General features: G+C 43.9%; 1 protein-coding gene across 1 annotated transcript in view; it reads right to left on the reverse strand.

Annotated features, from left to right (window-relative positions):
• Window positions 1–8,483: 8,483 nt before the first annotated feature.
• Window positions 8,484–26,953, reverse strand: part of LOC128758621 (translation initiation factor IF-2-like) — a 66,453-nt gene continuing 47,983 nt past the window's right edge. Inside the window, exons 2-8 of the mRNA XM_053864761.1 lie at window positions 20,668–20,675; window positions 18,827–19,048; window positions 17,349–17,572; window positions 14,847–15,068; window positions 12,798–13,019; window positions 10,714–10,935; window positions 8,484–9,309 (exon numbers count right to left, since the gene is read on the reverse strand). Coding sequence (XP_053720736.1) covers window positions 10,897–10,935; window positions 12,798–13,019; window positions 14,847–15,068; window positions 17,349–17,572; window positions 18,827–19,048; window positions 20,668–20,675 — 937 coding nt within the window. The 3' untranslated portion in view covers window positions 8,484–9,309; window positions 10,714–10,896. The remainder of the gene's footprint in view (window positions 9,310–10,713; window positions 10,936–12,797; window positions 13,020–14,846; window positions 15,069–17,348; window positions 17,573–18,826; window positions 19,049–20,667; window positions 20,676–26,953) is intronic.

The following is a 26,953-nucleotide window of genomic DNA, read 5'->3' on the forward strand; positions in this document are numbered from 1 at the left end:
CGACATGAACAGATACTGCATAACGTGAAGTGTAATTTACCCCCGGTCCTCTGTAGGGTAAAACAGGTACATATAAACCCCGAGGAGGATAGACAACCGCCTTGATAAGACCGAAGTACTGTCTGGAATCCCCGAAGTCTTCGTGAATTATTCGGGGGTGACCTAGGAGGTAGGAGCACGTGCTGTTGACGTAAGGATACAGAGAGGTGACATCAGCGTAATAAACTTTTTCATCAGGCTTGGCCGTGTAACGCAGCTTTAAAGCGCTGGTTCTATCGCCGTAGAGGGCATTACGAGGGTTGAGAGGCTCAGGGGTGTCAAAATCTAAGAGAAAATCTCTGAGATCATCAAACGACTGTCGAAGCGAATGCCATTCGTGTTCCCAGATGGTAAAAAGACGCACCCCATGATCAGACTTTAACGCCTGCTCTCTCTCCTTCGTAGCAGAGTAGTATTCACCGTATGGTCTACCTCTTAACGGAAAAACTGCATGAGGGTCAACACATGAAGGACAACCGTGGAATAAACATCCGTTAAACTCCCAGACCTGCGTAACACCGTCAACTTCAGGATAACCGTCAACAAAATACTGGCCAAACACCATCTCCCCACGGTTCAAGGCATGTTGTATGAAAATGCCCTGTCTGTGTGATTGTGCAGCCACTGGATGGAAGCATCTGAGAACCTCTTGTTACCGCTCGTTACATAATTGTTGGGACATGGCTAATGTTTCTGGTTTTAAAAAGTTGGTCCTGACAACAGCCATACACGCAGAGGCGATTGTTATGGACGAGAGTGCATCAACACCTGTTTCTTTAAAAAACTCGTCTCTAAATATCATGCATCCTCTGGCCAGAATGTCAACATCGTTTTTACAATAGTGAATAGCTTCACTCCTGAAATTGAAAGAATCCTCTATCACGAGACAGAATTCGATTCGCTTAAGGATTGGACAGCAGGGTGAGAGGGATGTTTAGCTTTAATAATGTGACGAGAAACTCGGACCATCCCTCAGGTAATGAAGAACTTGTTTTCTCATACGGTAGGGAAAGGTACTTGAATATATCGATCAAATGAGAGCCTTTTACAGCATTTCCTTCATACATAAATTCACCATTCATATTCCAACCGTCGCCGTTTTTGGATATCCTCCGGATAATGTGTTCAGCATTTCTTCGAGCTTTTGACGGAAGGCTATTTAGAATATCCTTACCCAGGTCATCTGTTACAGAGGGTGATTTTAGAACGCTTTCGACACGTCTGTCAGAGTCGAGGGGATGATCGCTGACTCCGTCTCGTTGTAAAGTCAGAGTTACTCTCCTTTGGTCTCTCTGATCCTGTTTAGTAAAGGTTAAATATCTCTGCAATAGAGCATCGTAGTTTTTAATCTTCTCATACGAGTTTAACTGAGAATCATTTAGAATGGTCCTCATCTTCTCATTCAATTCATCTTTGGCAGTTTCACGGATGTCAGAGGTTGGACGTGATAACTGGTTAATTTGTCGAGGAGAGACGAGATACACTTTCTGGACAGTCTTCATAGCGTTTTACTTCTTTACAAGTCCTCATATTAGATTTCCAATTATTGGAACGGCAGCCGCTAGCAACGGCAACAGGAATCCACCCGATTGCTTTTTAAGAATCCTTTGTTTACGCTTCAAGCATGCTTTTTTATTAGCCAAGAGTCTGATGTTTTTCTTCTGTTTTTTCAGTTTTTTTAACTGAGCCTGCGACAATGGTACATTCCCCTTCAAAACATTCAGGGCGATCTCACCGAGAGCTTGAATGAAGTCCCGGGAACTACGTGTCAAAATGTCTTTACTCGTTTCTTGGTACGGAGCATGGTATAGTTCCTTAAGTAAACGAGCGTTTCTTTTTATACGTGCTGACATAACTCAAGCAGACGTTTTTGGTGTGTACACAGTGTGACGCTGATGAGGTAGTATCCCAGTCCTTAGTCTGCAGCGTTCTGGACAGGAGGGTGTTAGATCAACGATTAAGTACCCGTGAACGTCAGCTGTAGCATCTTCAAAGCTTTCTAGAAAGAAAGCTCTTTGAGACGGGTAAGCAATACAGAGTAATTGCTATTCAGACAAATAGCACGACTATATTTACCGCGATGAAATAAGTTTTGCGTCAGCAATATAACACTCATATTTTTATGATGTCTATACTGCGTAAAAAGGCGAACAACCTCTGGGCTTTCAGACGCTTCAAAAATCGTCGTCAAGAATAATCAAATGTTTTCTATCAGAAGGAAATACATCTTCATTTTCAAAAGATTCAGGTAAACCTCCAATGAATTTGATATTTTTATTCATCTTTTGCAATTCACTGTACATAGGTTGAAAAGAAGTATAAATCCATACAATGTTTATATTGACATCATCCATAACATGTTCACAATTTTCAAGTATACATTTTACAAAATGGGTCTTTCCCGACCCCGACGGTCCCACCACTAGACATGAAAATGGTGTTTTCAAACGCGGATCGAAATTAATTCCTTCCATAATGACCCCTCATCCACTCAAAAATCAGAACCCGAAAGGTTTGGTTGTGCCGTCCAAAAACAATCGCCTCTTATCGTACACGACTCGGAGTTTTTTAATAACTGATCTGTTTTTTACTGCGATGTTCTTTTTATCCCTCACAATGTTGCATTGCCGGGTCTCAAGCACCCCATCAGGTGAATTCTGCAAATAGCCCTCTACAAGATCTCTGACGGAGTCAAAGTTTATCCGCTGACAAGATTCTTTTGTTTGCGTGATACCTTTAACTTTCATCACAACCATCTTCTGTCCTTTGGTCCTATAAGCATACGTCTTAGGACCCGCCGAAACAATGTCCTCGATGCTGTCCCCATCGAGTTCATCAGTCAGATCACCGAGATAGTTACCTAATTTTAAAGGTGTCTCGCCGTCTTTCACAACATATATCAAGCTGTCTGGGTCAACGTAGAGAACATTCTCCTGCAATTTCTCCATGTAACTGTACAACTTCAGACGAGCATAAGCAGTGGTAAAAGCTCCGATAAAAACATTGCTGCTTTTACCAGGAGGGTAGAGACCATTGTAACGCCACTGGATCACAACTTTTTTCTCATCCAGCACATTAAAGTAGCTGACCTCGTATTTCCCTGAAAACATGAAACTGAAAAACTCGTTGGGGTCTGACACTACAGAAACCTGAGACATGTTCACTCTCTGACAAAACTTTCCCCAAAGGCTATTAAGACAAGCCTTAGCCACCTGTCTCTTTGCTGGGTTGTGACAAACCCTGCGACAGTCGTCACAAGTTACCGGGTCTGGGACCTCTGTAGGGCAAACAGGATCGTGACAAACGCTACAGTGAGCTTTGCATATGTGTTTTGATTTATCTTCATACCCCTTATGACAGCTGACGCAAAAGTAACGTGTTCCTAACAAACCTTTAGGGTTCTTCACCCCGTAATAGTGTCCCTGAAGTAGAAACAAGAATAAGGGCTCCGAACCATCAGCAAAACCGGTGGCATAATGCGCTAATGGCTGGTTTGCTGTCGTTTTATTAAACACAACAATTTTACGCCTCACTATCCGTTCCAACAGGGGTATATCTGTGAATATGATAGGTGTTTGAGAATCTAAACCAGCTTTGTTTAATAATTCCCTCCCCAACTCAACACAATCTTGATACGCACGGTTAGGATTAAGGAGACAAGAAAGGCCGTCTTTTTTTAACAAAAATTTTGGCATCCAGCGTCTTCTCGAGCTTGCGTTTCGCGCCTCCTCGAGGGATATGTACAATTTGGACCGTTAATTCAATTCTCTTACCCATAGCGATGACTCTGTCAGATTGCACTGTGTTGCTAAGGAGGTCCTCAAAAGCAGGGTAGATATTTCCACCGTCGCCTTCAACCACAACATTAACGTGTTCTTGAACATCTTCACCTACCACTTCAAGCTGAACCACATCCTCTCGATCTGCCAGTCTCTGCGCTTCATCAGCCAACTCCCTGACCTGTTGCATCCAACCTCTGTAGAAAGTAGCTAAATCAGGAGTGTCCGGTACAGCAGGACGTGTTAGCACCCTTCTTATCCTATCGGTGTTAAAAGGCTCTATGACTTCTGATTCAATACCGGTACCTCTAATACAACATCCTTCCTGAAGCGAATCACCGTCATCATCAACATTGTCATCGCTACAGTTAGAGTCAGACACATCTACCAGAGGGTCAAGAGCAGTTGTCCCTGAATCAGTCGTCTGCAGATTATCAACAAACCTTTCTAACCGATCGCCATTGTCTAAAGAGGTATCAGCCCTACCCTCACGAGATGATGCAGGAACCATATTTAAAATTCGGTTATCCTCTCTCTCGCCGAAAAAAATTGACTCCATGTTTTCATTTATACTCGGATCATAGACCTGCACTACATCCTCCTCAGACACGTTGTCAAACAAGTGAGACAGAAACATACGTGTTGGTGAAGCACTCTGGTCAATGAGGTGTGGTGTAGTGTCCTGGTTGTGTGTGGATTCAGGGTCAGAACCGGAAGGAAAACCATCATGGTTGGCCATAGCATAATAACAATAATAACAATAACAATAAAATAATAATTAAAAAACATTTAATAAACAAAACAACAGTCTCAAAACACAATCACCCGCGATGCAACAGCGACCTCAAAACACAATCACCCGCAGTGCAACAGCAACCTCAAACCGTAATCACCCATCACTGCTTTTAAATAATGAGGATCCAAATGGACCTTACTGGGGTCGGACTTCAGTCAGATCAGTCCACGACGTCTGTTACCACCAGGTCCTTGTTGTTTTAGGAGTCTCAGAACTTCAGACACCAGCGCTTTATTCGTGACGTCCTTAAAGATGAGTTCTGTAACGATTATCATAATATTTAAGACATATGCATCCCTGCTGATTACTCGTTGAAATGGTTGTTAATCTTACCTTCACGTATATTTCTCGGAGAACGGCGGTATTTACGTGCTTGACGCGCTTGACGTGCTAGACGACGACTCTGTATTTCACTCTGATGAAGACGACGTTCAAGCGTACGTACTCTGAATTCAAGCTGTTGTTTTACAGCCGTTGCATCATGGAACGCTAATAGGGTCGGCGACACTGGAGCGTGGGGTCTGTCTTGGGTAGCTGTGACAGAGCGCTCGGGGGCAGGGGGTAGAGGCAGGGTTTGGTCAGGGGGTGATGCGGCGCAAGTCGACGTTGGTGTCCGGGGTGCTATCCGCGGGTTGTCTGTGGTTGCTGGCGGTGCTGATGGTGGCGGCGACGGTGGCTGTGGAGGTGCGGATTGCCCAGATGCCGACGTCGAGTCTTCAGTAGGGAACGATCCGGATAGTAGATCCAGAGGTACTGCGGAAACCAGCGTCGATGTCTCCCACAAAGGCCAAAACCCAGGAGGGAGAGCTGAAACAGAATTTTGACAACAATACAAATGTAAATACAATCTAGAAGCAAGACCTCGGATAGCAGTTAATATGATATTAATATAAACAGAGTAGTATGAAAATAACCCAAGTACAATATGAAAAAATACGACCTGCGGAAAAACAAAATTACGTAATCATATAACCGGTGTTGAGCCGTGTTGTTTTCTAGCGATGGCTATAATAAAACAACAACACGTGTAGCATACATATCAATACTCATGGACAAAACCATCATCACAACAGAAGCATATCCTAAAGAGCGTTAAAAATAAATAAATAAAAAACTCAATGTATGGACCTACTCAGGACCGTCATTTAAAGCATAAAAACAAATAGCAAATCACGAATCATTAGTGTATAAGAATACTATATATATATATATATATATATATATATATATATATATATATATATATATATATATATATATATATATATATATATATATATATATATATATATAGTATATAGTATAATACATAGTGTATATGTATTAAAGCACATTACAATTACCTCTAGTGGTCATCATCGTTAAAGCACAGTGTAAATAGCAATCGCGACCTCTAGTGACCGCCGTCGTTAAAGCATAGTGTTAATAGTAATTGCGACCTCTAGCGACCGGTGACGTTAAAGCATAGTGCAAATAGTAATCACGACCTCTAGTGGCCGCAGTCATTAAAGCATAGTGTTAATAGTAATTGCGACCTCTTGCGACCAGTGACGTTGAAGCATAGTGCAAATAGTAATCGTGACCTCTAGTGGCCGGCGCCGTTAAAGCATAGTAGTAAAATCACAATGTTGTTTAGCAGTAACAGTTACCCAAACACCTTCAATAATAAAATTACGCTATCTAAAAGCATAAAGCCGGAACATAGATAAACCACATTACAGATAACAGGCACCTTGATGCTCTAACACAACGAATTGCAGACACATCATTAAACCACACACACACACACACACACACACACACACACACACACACACTCACACACACACACACACACACACACACACACATAATAGCGAACATACAGCCATTCAGCTGATACTGAACGGTAGAGATGTGTTGAAAAAAAATTGGAGATTTACATCTTACCAAACGGTGGTGGTGGCGTTGAAGCGACAAGCAGAAGGTGTGGCGTGCTCGTTGCCTTTGTATCTGTTTTCATGTGAAAAAATAAATAAATAAATACAGCAGTGAAACGTAAACTATCACTCCAAATGTTTTTTCCCGCCTCCTATCAGCTGAGGCGTCTGGTGAGTGAAAGAATCCACGAGCGGGCGCCCTACTCCTTCGACCTCTGACTGGCTGTCTGTTTTCATACGCACAGGTGTTGAATAAAACAAAAACATAGGTAGTTAAATATAAAACACATCAACAGAATGTGCTTTTTGTTTTGCTCTCACCGTCGAACAGTTGGAGCGACCCGTCCAATGAATGATCAGCATCCACAGGGTCCGGATGACTTCCCGGTCGTGTCTGATTTCCGGGATCTTTTCATACACACACACACACACACACACACACACACACACACACACACACACACACACACACACACACACACGCACACACACACACATACGCATGTATATACACTTAATAAATACCGCTGTTCTTTACCTAGTTATCGTAATTATGATTAGAATCGCTGTCTCCTTCTCACCAATGACTCGCGCCGGTCCTGTCTTCCGTGCCGAATTATACCGTCGCTTACGGCTCAGAGAGCGTTGGTTACTCCCCTTCAGTCGATTTCCTGTACTCGGCCCCGGACGAACTCGTCCTCGCTGTCGATTATTATAATACACGCCGTGTTCTGAGCCTCGGTGCCGCTGTCTTGAAGACTCGCTCTCGGATTCACAGCCGACAGATCCGCACGGGCATCTCCGTCTTCAAAAGTTACACGCATTAACCGCTCAAGCTCCTCAGCGCCGATCAGCGTCTCCGGGAAGTTATTCGCGGAGGCGATAATATCTGAAAAATAGAAGTGCGGCTGTTGTAACACATAATAGAGATATTAACAACGAATTATAAAATAATTCAATATTTTTACCAGTATCACTCTGCGTTAAATGAACGTCACACAGATGAGTGACGACGTCTGTCAATGAAAAGAGACATGGTACGTGATAAACATGGCGTAACGTTTTTATTATACTTATATATGTAAATGTAAATACATAGATACACATATATGTATATACTTATATGTATACTGTATAGATATAGATAGATAGTCTGGAGTCCTTTTGGAAAGGAGGATGAAGTTCTGGAAGGTCTGGTCAACAGCGAAGGTTACCCCGGAACTGATGTAAAATGTGGTCTGAATCGGGTCACCTAAATACTCCGTCCGTGTGGGTAGGTCCTCGGTGACGTCTTTGTTGATTTGGATCGGGTCACCCACTCTGCCATTGTCGCCAATTAAAGACAGATGTATAAATATTCTAAAGGTGTTTCCAGATGTGGTGGAGACAGCACAAGATCTGGAATTTGACCCATGACGACCTGGACCATAAGAAGACCAGGATCAATGTCTGCTAGGTAGCTCAGAGGTATGAACCGCGGCGACGTAAAACAAATAATCAGATGGAGAACGGACATGGTGACAGAAGCAGGATGCCAAAAAAAGAATGGCTTGGGTCATCCGCTCTGCCATTGTCGCCAATTAAAGACAGATGTATAAATATTCTAAAGGTGTTTCCAGATGTGGTGGAGACAGCACAAGATCTGGAATTTGACCAATGACGACCTGGACCGTAAGAAGACCAGGATCAATCAGTGGAGACTGCAACTCCAAAATGAACTGAAATGTGTAATAAAAGGGGTCAGGGCCTGAGATAGTCTTTGTCACTCTACACCATCGGAGCTGAGGCAAAGCCAGGTGTAGTTGCGGGCCCAGAGCTCTGTTAGGGTAATTAGACGCCTCTGTCAGGGTGTAAATTCTTTTGGATTTTAAGTTGGGGTGTTTTTGGTTGTCATTCTCACGAGAAAATGAACACGTGGAAGGTACAGAAGTGTATTTCCTACAGCCTAAACAATGTTGTCTGAAGACAATGAGGTCCGCCTTCAGACTGTCTCTTTTGAAGATTCAACCGTCCAGGAAAGAACTCGCGTCTCCGCAGCAAATTAACTGGTTATCACAGACTCTAAAAATGCATCGTTTCAAACTCACACAGGGTGTAAAATTAAATAGACTGATTCAACAGAAACTCATGTGAGTTGAATAGCTGTGTCATTTGAACTAATGCTGAAAACTAAAGTATTTCTTTCTTTTTTGTTTCATCATTGTTCACTCAACCTTGTTTTCTGAAAACTAAGAGTATTTCTTTCTTTTGTTCTATTCTGAAAACTAAAAGTATTTCTCAAACAAGTTCAAATTATCTGTTTAAAAGCATTTTGAAAAAATGGTGCATGAGTTGGGTAGCTGTGTCGTTTGAACTATTAGTGAAGACTAAAAAGTGTTTTCTTTCTACTGTTTTATCTTTAAGAAATATTTCAAGAATGAAAAACTTCTTCATAAGATGTTAAATAACTTCAAAAATGTTTAAACCCGAAATAATATTGTAGCTACTAACGTGTTTTGATTATTTAGCCTACAATGCAGAAACAGTTCAAACATTGACTAATGCTGAAAACTAAAAGTATTTCTTTCTTTTTGCTTTGGTATCCGGGGCGATGTCCGCGGCTTGTCTGTGGTTGCTGGCGGTGCTGATGGTGTCGGCGACGGTGGCTGTGGAGGTGCGGATAGCCCAGATGCCGACGTCGAGTCTTCAGCAGGGAACGGTCCGGATAGTAGATCCAGAGGTACTGAGGAAACCGGCGTCGATGTCTCCCACAAAGGCCAAGACCCAGAGGGGAGAGCTGAAACAGAATACCGACAACAATACAAATGTAAATACAATCTAGAAGCAAGACCTCGGATAGCAGTTAATATGATATTAATATAAACAGAGTGTAAATGTAGGGATCTACTAAGGATCAACATTTAAAGCGTAAAAACAAATAGTAAATCACTAGTGTATACTGTCATTAAACCACATTACAATTAGTAAAATCACGACCTCTAGTGGCCGCCGTCGTTAAAGCACATTACAATTAGTAAAATCACGACCTCTAGCGGCCGCCGTCGTTAAACCACATTACAGTTAGTAAAATCACGACCTCTAGTGGACGCCGTCGTTAAACCACATTACAATTAGTAAAATCACGACCTCTAGTGGCCGCCGTCGTTAAAGCACATTACAGTTAGTAAAATCACGACCTCTAGTGGACGCCGTCGTTAAAGCACATTACAGTTAGTAAAATCACGACCTCTAGTGGCCGCCGTCGTTAAAGCACATTACAATTAGTAAAATCACGACCTCTAGCGGCCGCCGTCGTTAAACCACATAACAATTAGTGAAATCACGACCTCTAGTGGCCGCCGTCGTTAAAGCACATTACAATTAGTAAAATCACGACCTCTAGTGGCCGCCGTCGTTAAAGCACATTACAGTTAGTAAAATCACGACCTCTAGTGGCCGCCGTCCTTAAAGCACATTACAATTAGTAAAATCACGACCTCTAGTGGCCGCCGTCGTTAGAGCACATTACAGTTAGTAAAATGACGACCTCTAGTGGCCGCCGTCGTTAAACCACATTACAGTTAGTAAAATCACGACCTCTAGTGGCCGCCGTCGTTAAAGCACATTACAATTATTAAAATCACGACCTCTAGTGGCCGCCGTCGTTAAAACACATTACAGTTAGTAAAATCACGACCTCTAGCGGCCGCCGTCGTTAAAGCACATTGCAGTTAGTAAAATCACGACCTCTAGTGGCTGCCGTCGTTAAAGCTAATTACAGTTAGTAAAACACGACCTCTAGCGGCCGCCGTCGTTAAAGCACATTACAATTAGTAAAATCACGACCTCTAGTGGCCGCCGTCGTTAAAGCACATTACAGTTAGTAAAATCACGACCTCTAGTGGCCGCCGTCGTTAAAGCATGGTGTAAATTAGTAATCCCGACCTCTACTGGTCGCCATCGTTAAAGCATAGTGTGAAATAGTAATCGCGACCTCTAGTGTCCGTCGTCGTTAAAGCATAGTAGTAAAATCACAATGACGCTTAGCAGCAACAGTTACTCAAACACCTTCAATAGTAAAATGACACCGTCTAAAAGCACATAGCCGGAACATAGACAAACCGCATTACAGATAAAACACACACACACGCACACACACACGCACGGACGCACGTACGCGCACACACACACACACACACACAAGTATTTCTTTCTCTTTGTATTGGTATCCGGGGCGATGTCCGCGGCTTGTCTGTGGTTGCTGGCGGTGCTGATGGTGTCGGCGACGGTGGCTGTGGAGGTGCGGATAGCCCAGATGCCGACGTCGAGTCTTCAGCAGGGAACGGTCCGGATAGTGGATCCAGAGGTACTGAGGAAACCGGCGTCAATGTCTCCCACAAAGGCCAAGACCCAGAGGGGAGAGCTGAAACAGAATACCGACAACAACACAAATGTAAATACAATCTAGAAGCAAGACCTCGGATAGCAGTTAATATGATATTAATATAAACAGAGTGTAAATGTAGGGATCTACTAAGGATCAACATTTAAAGCGTAAAAACAAATAGTAAATCACCAGTGTATACTCTCATTAAACCACTTTACAATAAGTAAAATCACGACCTCTAGCGGCCGCCGTCGTTAAACCACATTACAGTTAGTAAAATCACGACCTCTAGCGGACGCCGTCGTTAAACCACATTACAATTAGTAAAATCCCGACCTCTAGTGGCCGCCGTCGTTAAAGCACATTACAGTTAGTAAAATCACGACCTCTAGTGGCCGCCGTCCTTAAAGCACATTACAATTAGTAAAATCACGACCTCTAGTGGCCGCCGTCGTTAAAGCACATAACAGTTAGTAAAATCGCGACCTCTAGTGGCCGCCGTCGTTAAAGCACATTACAATTAGTAAAATCACGACCTCTAGTGGCCGCCGTCGTTAAAGCACATTACAATTAGTAAAATCACGACCTCTAGTGGCCGCCGTCGTTAAAGCACATTACAATTAGTAAAATCACGACCTCTAGTGGCCGCCGTCGTTAAAGCACATTACAGTTAGTAAAATCACGACCTCTAGTGGCCGCCGTCATTAAAGCACATTACAGTTAGTAAAATCACGACCTCTAGTGGCCGCCGTCGTTAAAGCACATTACAGTTAGTAAAATCACGTCCTCTAGTGGCCGCCGTCGTTAAAGCACACTACAATTAGTAAAATCACGACCTCTAGCGGCCGCCGTCGTTAAAGCACATTGCAGTTAGTAAAATCACGACCTCTAGCGGCCGACGTCGTTAAAGCACATTACAGTTAGTAAAATCACGACCTCTAGCGGCCGCCGTCGTTAAAGCACATTACAATTAGTAAAATCACGTCCTCTAGTGGCCGCCGTCGTTAAAGCACATTACAGTTAGTAAAATCACGACCTCTAGTGGCCGCCGTCGTTAAAGCATAGTGTAAAATAGTAATCCCGACCTCTAGTGGTCGCCGTCGTTAAGGCACAGTGTGAAATAGTAATCGCGACCTCTAGTGTCCGTCGTCGTTAAAGCATAGTAGTAAAATCACAATGACGCTTAGCAGCAACAGTTACTCAAACACCTTCAATAGTAAAATGACACCGTCTAAAAGCACATAGCCGGAACATAGACAAACCGCATTACAGATAAAACACACACACACGCACACACACACACACGCACGCACGCACGCACGCACGCACGCACGTACGCGCACACACACACACACACACACACAATAGCGAACATACAACCATTCAACTGATACTGAACGGTAGAGATGTGTTGAAAAAAATTGAGATTCGTATCTTACGTTGGTGTTGGTGTTGGTGTTGAAGCGACAGGTAGAAGGTGTGGCGTGCTCGTTGTCTTTGTATCTGTTTTCATGTGAAAAAATAAATAAATAAATACAGCAGTGAAACGTAAACTATCACTCCAAAATGTTTTTTCCCACCTCCTATCAGCTGAGGCGTCTGGTGAGTTAAAGAATCAACGAGCGGGTGCCCTACTCCTTCGACCTCTGACTGATCGTCTGTTTTCATACGCACAGGCGTTGAATAAAACAAAAAACATAGGTAGTTAAATATAAAATACATCGACAGACTGTGGTTAAAATACTTTTTTTTTATTGAACTGAATGTTTTGCTCTCACCGTTAAACAGTTGGAGCGACCCGTTCAATGAATGATCAGCATCCACAGGGTCCGGATGACTTCCCGGTCGTGTCTGATTTCCGGGTTCCGGGTGTTCTTTTCATGCACACACACACACACAAGTATTTCTTTCTTTTTGTTTTGGTATCCGGGGCGATGTCCGCGGCTTGTCTGTGGTTGCTGGCTGTGCTGATGGTGTCGGCGACGGTGGCTGTGGAGGTGCGGATAGCCCAGATGCCGACGTCGAGTCTTCAGCAGGGAACGGTCCGGATAGTAGATCCAGAGGTACTGAGGAAACCGGCGTCGATGTCTCCCACAAAGGCCAAGACCCAGAGGGGAGAGCTGAAACAGAATACCGACAACAATACAAATGTAAATACAATCTAGAAGCAAGACCTCGGATAGCAGTTAATATGATATTAATATAAACAGAGTGTAAATGTAGGGATCTACTAAGGATCAACATTTACAGCGTAAAAACAAATAGTAAATCACTAGTGTATACTGTCATTAAACCACATTACAATTAGTAAAATCACGACCTCTAGTGGACGCCGTCGTTTAACCACATTACAGTTAGTAAAATCACGACCTCTAGTGGCCGCCGTCGTTAAAGCACATTACAGTTAGTAAAATCACGACCTCTAGTGGCCGCCGTCGTTAAAGCACATTACAGTTAGTAAAATCACGACCTCTAGCGGCCGCCGTCGTTAAAGCACATTACAGTTAGTAAAATCACGACCTCTAGCGGCCGCTGTCGTTAAAGCACATTACAGTTAGTAAAATCACGACCTCTAGTGGCCGCCCTCATTAAAGCACATTACAGTTAGTAAAATCACGACCTCTAGTGGCCGCCGTCGTTAAAGCACATTACAGTTAGTAAAATCACGACCTCTAGTGGCCGCCGTCGTTAAAGCACATTACAATTAGTAAAATCACGACCTCTAGCGGCCGCCGTCGTTAAAGCACATTACAATTAGTAAAATCACGACCTCTAGTGGCCGCCGTCGTTAAAGCACATTACAGTTAGTAAAATCACGACCTCTAGCGGCCGCCGTCGTTAAAGCACATTACAGTTAGTAAAATCACGACCTCTAGCGGCCGCTGTCGTTAAAGCACATTACAGTTAGTAAAATCACGACCTCTAGTGGCCGCCCTCATTAAAGCACATTACAGTTAGTAAAATCACGACCTCTAGTGGCCGCCGTCGTTAAAGCACATTGCAGTTAGTAAAATCACGACCTCTAGTGGCCGCCGTCGTTAAAGCACATTACAATTAGTAAAATCACGACCTCTAGTGGCCGCCGTCGTTAAAGCACATTACAGTTAGTAAAATCACGACCTCTAGTGGCCGCCGTCGTTAAAGCACATTACAATTAGTAAAATCACGACCTCTAGCGGCCGCCGTCGTTAAAGCATAGTATTAAAATCACAATGACGCTTAGCAGCAACAGTTACTCAAACACCTTCAATAGTAAAATGACACCGTCTAAAAGCACATAGCCGGAACATAGACAAATCGCATTACAGATAAAACACACACACACGCACACACACACACACGCACGCACGCACGCACGTACGCACGTACGCGCACACACACACACACACACACACACACAATAGCGAACATACAACCATTCAACTGATACTGAACGGTAGAGATGTGTTGAAAAAAATTGAGATTCGTATCTTACCAAACGTTGGTGTTGGTGTTGGTGTTGAAGCGACAGGTAGAAGGTGTGGCGTGCTCGTTGTCTTTGTATCTGTTTTCATGTGAAAAAATAAATAAATAAATACAGCAGTGAAACGTAAACTATCACTCCAAAATGTTTTTTCCCACCTCCTATCAGCTGAGGCGTCTGGTGAGTTAAAGAATCAACGAGCGGGTGCCCTACTCCTTCGACCTCTGACTGATCGTCTGTTTTCATACGCACAGGCGTTGAATAAAACAAAAAACATAGGTAGTTAAATATAAAATACATCGACAGACTGTGGTTAAAATACTTTTTTTTTATTGAACTGAATGTTTTGCTCTCACCGTTGAACAGTTGGAGCGACCCGTTCAATGAATGATCAGCATCCACAGGGTCCGGATGACTTCCCGGTCGTGTCTGATTTCCGGGTTCCGGGTGATCTTTTCATGCACACACACACACACACACACACAAGTATTTCTTTCTTTTTGTTTTGGTATCCGGGGCGATGTCCGCGGCTTGTCTGTGGTTGCTGGCTGTGCTGATGGTGTCGGCGACGGTGGCTGTGGAGGTGCGGATAGCCCAGATGCCGACGTCGAGTCTTCAGCAGGGAACGGTCCGGATAGTAGATCCAGAGGTACTGAGGAAACCGGCGTCGATGTCTCCCACAAAGGCCAAGACCCAGAGGGGAGAGCTGAAACAGAATACCGACAACAACACAAATGTAAATACAATCTAGAAGCAAGACCTCGGATAGCAGTTAATATGATATTAATATAAACAGAGTGTAAATGTAGGGATCTACTAAGGATCAACATTTAAAGCGTAAAAACAAATAGTAAATCACTAGTGTATACTCTTATTAAACCACTTTACAATTAGTAAAATCACGACCTCTAGTGGACGCCGTCGTTAAACCACATTACAGTTAGTAAAATCGCGACCTCCAGTGGCCGCCGTCGTTAAAGCACATTACAATTGGTAAAATCACGACCTCTAGTGGCCGCCGTCGTTAAAGCACATTACAATGAGTAAAATCACTACCTCTAGTGGCCGCCGTCGTTAAAGCACATTACAATTAGTAAAATCACGACCTCTAGTGGCCACCGTCGTTAAAGCACATTACAGTTAGTAAAATCACGACCTCTAGTGGCCGCCGTCGTTAAAGCACATTACAATTAGTAAAATCACGACCTCTAGTGGCCGCCGTCGTTAAAGCACATTACAGTTAGTAAAATCACGACCTCTAGTGGCCGCCGTCGTTAAAGCACATTACAATTAGTAAAATGACGACCTCTAGCGGCCGCCGTCGTTAAAGCACATTGCAGTTAGTAAAATCACGACCTCTAGCGGCCGGCGTCGTTAAAGCACATTACAGTTTGTAAAATCACGACCTATAGCGGCCGCCGTCGTTAAAGCACATTACAATTAGTAAAATCACGACCTCTAATGGCCGCCGTCGTTAAAGCACATTACAGTTAGTAAAATCACGACCTCTAGTGGCCGCCGTCGTTAAAGCATAGTGTAAATTAGTAATCCCGACCTCTAGTGGTCGCCATCGTTAAAGCATAGTGTGAAATAGTAATCTCGACCTCACGTGGCCGCCGTCGTTAAAGCATAGTGTGAAATAGTAATCGCGACCTCTAGTGTCCGTCGTCGTTAAAGCATAGTAGTAAAATCACAATGACGCTTAGCAGCAGCAGTTACTCAAACACCTTCAATAGTAAAATGACACCGTCTAAAAGCACATAGCCGGAACATAGACAAACCGCATTACAGATAAAACACACACACACGCACACACACACGCACGGACGCACGTACGCGCACACACACACACACACACACACAAGTATTTCTTTCTTTTTGTTTTGGTATCCGGGGCGATGTCCGCGGCTTGTCTGTGGTTGCTGGCTGTGCTGATGGTGTCGGCGACGGTGGCTGTGGAGGTGCGGATAGCCCAGATGCCGACGTCGAGTCTTCAGCAGGGAACGGTCCGGATAGTAGATCCAGAGGTACTGAGGAAACCGGCGTCGATGTCTCCCACAAAGGCCAAGACCCAGAGGGGAGAGATGAAACAGAATACCGACAACAATACAAATGTAAATACAATCTAGAAGCAAGACCTCGGATAGCAGTTAATATGATATTAATATAAACAGAGTGTAAATGTAGGGATCTACTAAGGATCAACATTTAAAGCGTAAAAACAAATAGTAAATCACTAGTGTATACTGTCATTAAACCACATTACAATTAGTAAAATCACGACCTCTAGTGGACGCCGTCGTTTAACCACATTACAGTTAGTAAAATCACGACCTCTAGTGGACGTCGTCGTTAAAGCATATTACAGTTAGTAAAATCACGACCTCTAGTGGCCGCCGTCGTTAAAGCACATTACAATTAGTAAAATCACGACCTCTAGCGTCCGCCGTCGTTAAAGCACATTACAATTAGTAAAATCACGACCTCTAGTGGCCGCCCTCATTAAAGCACATTACAGTTAGTAAAATCACGACCTCTAGTGGCCGCCGTCGTTAAAGCACATTACAGTTAGTAAAATCACGACCTCTAGTGGCCGCCGTCGTTAAAGCACATTACAATTAGTAAAATCACGACCTCTAGCGGCCGCCGTCGTTAAAGCACATTACAATTAGTAAAATCACGACCTCTAGTGGCCGCCGTCGTTAAAGCACATTACAGTTAGTAAAATCACGACCTCTAGTGGTCGCCATCGTTAAAGCATAGTGTGAAATAGTAATCGCGACCTCAAGTGTCCGTCGTCGTTAAAGCATAGTAGTAAAATCACAATGACGCTTAGCAGCAACAGTTACTCAAACACCTTCAATAGTAAAATGACACCGTCTAAAAGCACATAGCCGGAACATAGACAAACCGCATTACAGATAAAACACACACACACGCACACACACACGCACGGACGCACGTACGCGCACACACACACACACACACAAGTATTTCTTTCTTTTTGTTTTGGTATCCGGGGCGATGTCCGCGGCTTGTCTGTGGTTGCTGGCGGTGCTGATGGTGTCGGCGACGGTGGCTGTGGAGGTGCGGATAGCCCAGATGCCGACGTCGAGTCTTCAGCAGGGAACGGTCCGGATAGTAGATCCAGAGGTACTGAGGAAACCGGCGTCGATGTCTCCCACAAAGGCCAAGACCCAGAGGGGAGAGCTGAAACAGAATACCGACAACAACACAAATGTAAATACAATCTAGAAGCAAGAACTCGGATAGCAGTTAATATGATATTAATATAAACAGAGTGTAAATGTAGGGATCTACTAAGGACCAACATTTAAAGTGTAAAAACAAATAGTAAATCACTAGTGTATACTCTCATTAAACCACTTTACAATAAGTAAAATCACGACCTCTAGTGGACGCCGTCGTTAAACCACATTACAGTTAGTAAAATCACGACCTCTAGTAGCCGCCGTCGTTAAAGCACATTACAATTAGTAAAATCACGACCTCTAGCGGCCGCCGTCGTTTAACCACATTACAGTTAGTAAAATCACGACCTCTAGTGGACGCCGTCGTTAAACCACATTACAATTAGTAAAATCACGACCTCTAGTGGCCGCCGTCGTTAAAGCACATTACAGTTAGTAAAATCACGACCTCTAGTGGCCGCCGTCGTTAAAGCACATTACAATTAGTAAAATCACGACCTCTAGTGGCCGCCGTCGTTAAAGCACATAACAGTTAATAAAATCGCGACCTCTAGTGGCCGCCGTCGTTAAAGCACATTACAATTAGTAAAATCACGACCTCTAGTGGCCGCCGTCGTTAAAGCACATTACAATTAGTAAAATCACGACCTCTAGCGGCCGCCGTCGTTAAAGCACATTGCAGTTAGAAAAATCACGACCTCTAGCGGCCGACGTCGTTAAAGCACATTACAGTTAGTAAAATCACGACCTATAGCGGCCGCCGTCGTTAAAGCACATTACAATTAGTAAAATCACGACCTCTAGTGGCCGCCGTCGTTAAAGCACATTACAGTTAGTAAAATCACGACCTCTAGTGGCCGCCGTCGTTAAAGCACATTACAGTTAGTAAAATCACGACCTCTAGTGGCCGCCGTCGTTAAAGCATAGTGTAAATTAGTAATCCCGACCTCTAGTGGTCGCCATCGTTAAAGCATAGTGTGAAATAGTAATCTCGACCTCACGTGGCCGCCGTCGTTAAAGCATAGTGTGAAATAGTAATCGCGACCTCTAGTGTCCGTCGTCGTTAAAGCATAGTAGTAAAATCACAATGACGCTTAGCAGCAACAGTTACTCAAACACCTTCAATAGTAAAATGACACCGTCTAAAAGCACATAGCCGGAACATAGACAAACCGCATTACAGATAAAACACACACACACGCACACACACACGCACGGACGCACGTACGCGCACACACACACACACACACACAAGTATTTCTTTCTTTTTGTTTTGGTATCCGGGGCGATGTCCGCGGCTTGTCTGTGGTTGCTGGCTGTGCTGATGGTGTCGGCGACGGTGGCTGTGGAGGTGCGGATAGCCCAGATGCCGACGTCGAGTCTTCAGCAGGGAACGGTCCGGATAGTAGATCCAGAGGTACTGAGGAAACCGGCGTCGATGTCTCCCACAAAGGCCAAGACCCAGAGGGGAGAGCTGAAACAGAATACCAACAACAATACAAATGTAAATACATTCTAGAAGCAAGACCTCGGATAGCAGTTAATATGATATTAATATAAACAGAGTGTAAATGTAGGGATCTACTAAGGATCAAGATATAAAGCGTAAAAACAAATAGTAAATCACTAGTGTATACTGTCATTAAACCACATTACAATTAGTAAAATCACGACCTCTAGTGGACGCCGTCGTATAACCACATTACAGTTAGTAAAATCACGACCTCTAGTGGACGCCGTCGTTAAAGCACATTACAGTTAGTAAAATCACGACCTCTAGTGGCCGCCGTCGTTAAAGCACATTACAATTAGTAAAATCACGACCTCTAGCGGCCGCCGTCGTTAAACCACATAACAGTTAGTAAAATCACGACCTCTAGCGGCCGCCGTCGTTAAAGCACATTACAGTTAGTAAAATCACGACCTCTAGCGGCCGCCGTCGTTAAAGCCCATTACAGTTAGTAAAATCACGACCTCTAGCGGCCGCTGTCGTTAAAGCACATTACAGTTAGTAAAATCACGACCTCTAGCGTCCGCCGTCGTTAAAGCACATTACAATTAGTAAAATCACAACCTCTAGCGGCCGCCGTCGTTAAAGCACATTACAATTAGTAAAATCACGACCTCAAGTGGCCGCCGTCATTAAAGCACATTACAGTTAGTAAAATCCCGACCTCTAGCGGCCGCCGTCGTTAAAGCACATTACAGTTAGTAAATTCACGACCTCTAGTGGCCGCCGTCGTTAATGCACATTACAATTAGTAAAATCACGACCTGTAGTGGCCGCCGTCGTTAAAGCACATTACAGTTAGTAAATTCACGACCTCTAGCGGCCGCCGTCGTTAAAGCATAGTATTAAAATCACAATGACGCTTAGCAGCAACAGTTACTCAAACACCTTCAATAGTAAAATGACACCGTCTAAAAGCACATAGCCGGAACATAGACAAACCGCATTACAGATAAAACACACACACACGCACACACACACACACGCACGCACGCACGCACGTACGCGCACACACACACACACACACACACAATAGCGAACATACAACCATTCAACTGATACTGAACGGTAGAGATGTGTTGAAAAAAATTGAGATTCGTATCCTACCAAACGTTGGTGTTGGTGTTGGTGTTGAAGCGACAGGTAGAAGGTGTGGCGTGCTCGTTGTCTTTGTATCTGTTTTCATGTGAAAAAATAAATAAATAAATACAGCAGTGAAACGTAAACTATCACTCCAAAATGTTTTTTCCCACCTCCTATCAGCTGAGGCGTCTGGTGAGTTAAAGAATCAACGAGCGGGTGCCCTACTCCTTCGACCTCTGACTGATCGTCTGTTTTCATACGCACAGGCGTTGAATAAAACAAAAAACATAGGTAGTTAAATATAAAATACATCGACAGACTGTGGTTAAAATACTTTTTTTTTATTGAACTGAATGTTTTGCTCTCACCGTTGAACAGTTGGAGCGACCCGTTCAATGAATGATCAGCATCCACAGGGTCCGGATGACTTCCCGGTCGTGTCTGATTTCCGGGTTCCGGGTGATCTTTTCATGCACACACACACACACACACACACACACAAGTATTTCTTTCTTTTTGTTTTGTTATCCGGGGCGATGTCCGCGGCTTGTCTGTGGTTGCTGGCTGTGCTGATGGTGTCGGCGACGGTGGCTGTGGAGGTGCGGATAGCCCAGATGCCGACGTCGAGTCTTCAGCAGGGAACGGTCCGGATAGTAGATCGAGAGGTACCGAGGAAACCGGCGTCGATGTCTCCCACAAAGGCCAAGACCCAGAGGGGAGAGCTGAAACAGAATACCGACAACAATACAAATGTAAATACAATCTAGAAGCAAGACCTCGGATAGCAGTTAATATGATATTAATATAAACAGAGTGTAAATGTCGGGATCTACTAAGGATCAACATTTAAAGCGTAAAAACAAATAGTAAATCACTAGTGTATACTGTCATTAAACCACATTACAATTAGTAAAATCACGACCTCTAGTGGACGCCGTCGTTTAACCACATTACAGTTAGTAAAATCACGACCTCTAGTGGCCGCCGTCGTTAAAGCACATAACAGTTAGTAAAATCTCGACCTCTAGTGGCCGCCGTCGTTAAAGCACATAACAGTTAGTAAAATCTCGACCTCTAGTGGCCGCCGTCGTTAAAGCACATTACAGTTAGTAAAATCACGACCTCTAGCGGCCGCCGTCGTTAAAGCACATTACAGTTAGTAAAATCACGACCTCTAGCGGCCGCTGTCGTTAAAGCACATTACAGTTAGTAAAATCACGACCTCTAGCGTCGGCCGTCGTTAAAGCACATTACAATTAGTAAAATCACGACCTCTAGTGGCCGCCCTCATTAAAGCACATTACAGTTAGTAAAATCACGACCTCTAGTGGCCGCCGTCAATTAAAGCACATTACAGTTAGTAAAATCACGACCTCTAGTGCCCGCCGTCGTTAAAGCACATTACAATTAGTAAAATCACGACCTCTAGCGGCCGCCGTCGTTAAAGCACATTACAATTAGTAAAATCACGACCTCTAGTGGCCGCCGTCGTTAAAGCACATTACAGTTAGTAAAATCCCGACCTCTAGTGGCCGCCGTCGTTAAAGCACATTACAGTTAGTAAAATCACGACCTCTAGTGGCCGCCGTCGTTAAAGCACATTACAATTAGTAAAATCACGACCTCTAGTGGCCGCCGTCGTTAAAGCACATTACAATTAGTAAAATCACGACCTCTAGCGGCCGCCGTCGTTAAAGCTAATTACAGTTAGTAAAATCACGACCTCTAGCGGCCGCCGTCGTTAAAGCACATTACAATTAGTAAAATCACGACCTCTAGTGGCCGCCGTCGTTAAAGCACATTACAGTTAGTAAAATCACGACCTCTAGTGGTCGCCATCGTTAAAGCATAGTGTGAAATAGTAATCGCAACCTCAAGTGTCCGTCGTCGTTAAAGCATAGTAGTAAAATCACAATGACGCTTAGCAGCAACAGTTACTCAAACACCTTCAATAGTAAAATGACACCGTCTAAAAGCACATAGCCGGAACATAGACAAACCGCATTACAGATAAAACACACACACACGCACACACACACGCACGGACGCACGTACGCGCACACACACACACACACACACAAGTATTTCTTTCTTTTTGTTTTGGTATCCGGGGCGATGTCCGCGGCTTGTCTGTGGTTGCTGGCTGTGCTGATGGTGTCGGCGACGGTGGCTGTGGAGGTGCGGATAGCCCAGATGCCGACGTCGAGTCTTCAGCAGGGAACGGTCCGGATAGTAGATCCAGAGGTACTGAGGAAACCGGCGTCGATGTCTCCCACAAAGGCCAAGACCCAGAGGGGAGAGCTGAAACAGAATACCGACAACAACACAAATGTAAATACAATCTAGAAGCAAGACCTCGGATAGCAGTTAATATGATATTAATATAAACAGAGTGTAAATGTAGGGATCTACTAAGGATCAACATTTAAAGCGTAAAAACAAATAGTAAATCACTAGTGTATACTCTCATTAAACCACTTTACAATAAGTAAAATCACGACCTCTAGTGGACGCCGACGTTAAACCACATTACAATTAGTAAAATTACGACCTCTAGTGGCCGCCGTCGTTAAATCACATTACAATTAGTAAAATCACGACCTCTAGTGGTCGCCGTCGTTAAAGCACATTACAGTTAGTAAAATCACGACCACTAGTGGCCGCCGTCATTAAAGCATATTACAGTAAGTAAAATCACGACCTCTAGTGGCCGCCGTCGTTAAAGCACATTACAGTTAGTAAAATCACGACCTCTAGTGGCCGCCGTCGTTAAAGCACATTACAATTAGTAAAATCACGACCTCTAGTGGCCGCCGTCGTTAAAGCACATTACAGTTAGTGAAATCACGACCTCTAGCGGCCGCCGTCGTTAAAGCACATTACAGTTAGTAAAATCACGCCCTCTAGCGGCCGGCGTCGTTAAAGCACATTACAATTAGTAAAATCACGACCTCTAGTGGCCGCCGTCGTTAAAGCACATTACAGTTAGTAAAATCACGACCTCTAGTGGCCGCCGTCGTTAAAGCATAGTGTAAATTAGTAATCCCGACCTCTAGTGGTCGCCATCGTTAAAGCATAGTGTGAAATAGTAATCTCGACCTCACGTGGCCGCCGTCGTTAAAGCATAGTGTGAAATAGTAATCGCGACCTCTAGTGTCCGTCGTCGTTAAAGCATAGTAGTAAAATCACAATGACGCTTAGCAGCAACAGTTACTCAAACACCTTCAATAGTAAAATGACACCGTCTAAAAGCACATAGCCGGAACATAGAAAAACCGCATTACAGATAAAACACACACACACGCACACACACACGCACGCACGCACGTACGCGCACACACACACACACACACACACACACACACACACACACACACAATAGCGAACATACAACCATTCAACTGATACTGAACGGTAGAGATGTGTTGAAAAAAATTGAGATTCGTATCTTACCAAAAGTTGGTGTTGGTGTTGGTGTTGAAGCGACAGGTAGAAGGTGTGGCGTGCTCGTTGTCTTTGTATCTGTTTTCATGTGAAAATGTTTTTTCCCACCTCCTATCAGCTGAGGCGTCTGGTGAGTTAAAGAATCAACGAGCGGGTGCCCTACTCCTTCGACCTCTGACTGATCGTCTGTTTTCATACGCACAGGCGTTGAATAAAACAAAAAACATAGGTAGTTAAATATAAAATACATCGACAGACTGTGGTTAAAATACTTTTTTTTTATTGAACTGAATGTTTTGCTCTCACCGTTGAACAGTTGGAGCGACCCGTTCAATGAATGATCAGCATCCACAGGGTCCGGATGACTTCCCGGTCGTGTCTGATTTCCGGGTTCCGGGTGATCTTTTCATGCACACACACACACACACACACACACACAAGTATTTCTTTCTTTTTGTTTTGCTATCCGGGGCGATGTCCGCGGCTTGTCTGTGGTTGCTGGCTGTGCTGATGGTGTCGGCGACGGTGGCTGTGGAGGTGCGGATAGCCCAGATGCCGACGTCGAGTCTTCAGCAGGGAACGGTCCGGATAGTAGATCCAGAGGTACTGAGGAAACCGGCGTCGATGTCTCCCACAAAGGCCAAGACCCAGAGGGGAGAGCTGAAACAGAATACCGACAACAATACAAATGTAAATACAATCTAGAAGCAAGACCTCGGATAGCAGTTAATATGATATTAATATAAACAGAGTGTAAATGTAGGGATCTACTAAGGATCAACATTTAAAGCGTAAAAACAAATAGTAAATCACTAGTGTATACTGTCATTAAACCACATTATAATTCGTAAAATCACGACCTCTAGTGGACGCCGTCGTTTAACCACATTACAGTTAGTAAAATCACGACCTCTAGTGGACGCCGTCGTTAAACCACATTACAATTAGTAAAATCACGACCTCTAGTGGTCGCCGTCGTTAAAGCACATAACAGTTAGTAAAATCACGACCTCTAGTGGCCGCCGTCGTTAAAGCACATTACAATTAGTAAAATCACGACCTTCGTATCTTACCAAACGTTGGTGTTGGTGTTGGTGTTGAAGCGACAGGTAGAAGGTGTGGCGTGCTCGTTGTCTTTGTATCTGTTTTCATGTGAAAAAATAAATAAATAAATACAGCAGTGAAACGTAAACTATCACTCCAAAATGTTTTTTCCCACCTCCTATCAGCTGAGGCGTCTGGTGAGTCAAAGAATCAACGAGCGGGTGCCCTACTCCTTCGACCTCTGACTGATCGTCTGTTTTTATACGCACAGGCGTTGAATAAAACAAAAAACATAGGTAGTTAAATATAAAAAAGTAAAATCACGACCTCTAGTGGCCGCCGTCGTTAAAGCGCATTACAATTAGTAAAATCACGACCTCTAGCGGCCGCCGTCGTTAAACCACATTACAGTTAGTAAAATCACGACCTCTAGTGGCCGCCGTCGTTAAAGCACATTACAGTTAGTAAAATCACGACCTCTAGCGGCCGCCGTCGTTAAACCACATTACAGTTAGTAAAATCACGACCTCTAGTGGCCGCCGTCGTTAAAGCACATTACAGTTAGTAAAATCACGACCTCTGGTGGCCGCCGTCATTAAAGCACATTACAGTTAGTAAAAATCACGACCTCTAGTGGCCGCCGTCGTTAAAGCACATTACAGTTAGTAAAATCACGACCTCTAGTGGCCGCCGTCGTTAAAGCACATTACAATTAGTGAAATCACGACCTCTGGCGGCCGCCGTCGTTAAAGCACATTGCAGTTAGTAAAATCACGACCTCTAGCGGCCGGCGTCGTTAAAGCACATTACAGTTAGTAAAATCACGACCTCTAGCGGCCGCCGTCGTTAAAGCACATTACAGTTAGTAAAATCACGACCTCTAGTGGCCGCCGTCGTTAAAGCATAGTGTAAAATAGTAATCCCGACCTCTAGTGGTCGCCATCGTTAAAGCATAGTAGTAAAATCACAATGACGCTTAGCAGCAACAGTTACTCAAACACCTTCAATAGTAAAATGACACCGTCTAAAAGCACATAGCCGGAACATAGACAAACCGCATTACAGATAAAACACACACACACGCACGCACGCACGCACGCACGTACGCGCACACACACACACACACACACACACACACAATAGCGAACATACAACCATTCAACTGATACTGAACGGTAGAGATGTGTTGAAAAAAATTGAGATTCGTATCTTCCCAAACGTTGGTGTTGGTGTTGGTGTTGAAGCGACAGGTAGAAGGTGTGGCGTGCTCGTTGTCTTTGTATCTGTTTTCATGTGAAAAAATAAATAAATAAATACAGCAGTGAAACGTAAACTATCACTCCAAAATGTTTTTTCCCACCTCCTATCAGCTGAGGCGTCTGGTGAGTTAAAGAATCAACGAGCGGGTGCCCTACTCCTTCGACCTCTGACTGATCGTCTGTTTTCATACGCACAGGCGTTGAATAAAACAAAAAACATAGGTAGTTAAATATAAAATACATCGACAGACTGTGGTTAAAATACTTTTTTTTTATTGAACTGAATGTTTTGCTCTCACCGTTGAACAGTTGGAGCGACCCGTTCAATGAATGATCAGCATCCACAGGGTCCGGATGACTTCCCGGTCGTGTCTGATTTCCGGGTTCCAGGTGATCTTTTCATGCACACACACACACACACACACACACACACGCACACACACACATACGCATGTATATACACTTAATAAATACCGCTATTCTTTACCTAGTTATCGTAATTATGATTAGAATCGCTGTCTCCTTCTCACCAATGACTCGCGCCGGTCCTGTCTTCCGTGCCGAATTATACCGTCGCTTACGGCTCAGAGAGCGTAGGTTACTCCCCTTCGCTCGATTTCCTGTACTCGGCCCCGGACGAACTCGTCCTCGCTGTCGATTATTATAATACACGGCGTGTTCTGAGCCTTGGTGCCGCTGTCTTGAAGACTCGCTCTCAGATTCACAGCCGACAGATCCGCACGGGCATCTCCGTCTTCAAAAGTTACACACATTAACCGCTCAAGCTCCTCAGCGCCGATCAGCGTCTCCGGGAAGTTATTCGCGGAGGCGATAATATCTGAAAAATAGAAGTGCGGCTGTTGTAACACATAATAGAGATATTAACAACGAATTATAAAACAATTCAATATTTTTACCAGTATCACTCTGCGTTAAATGAACGTCACACAGATGAGTGACGACGTCTGTCAATGAAAAGAGACATGGTACGTGATAAACATGGCGTAACGTTTTTATTATACTTATATATGTAAATGTA

Source organism: Synchiropus splendidus, chromosome 5 (assembly GCF_027744825.2).
Source record: "Synchiropus splendidus isolate RoL2022-P1 chromosome 5, RoL_Sspl_1.0, whole genome shotgun sequence".
Lineage (NCBI taxonomy): Eukaryota > Metazoa > Chordata > Actinopteri > Syngnathiformes > Callionymidae > Synchiropus > Synchiropus splendidus.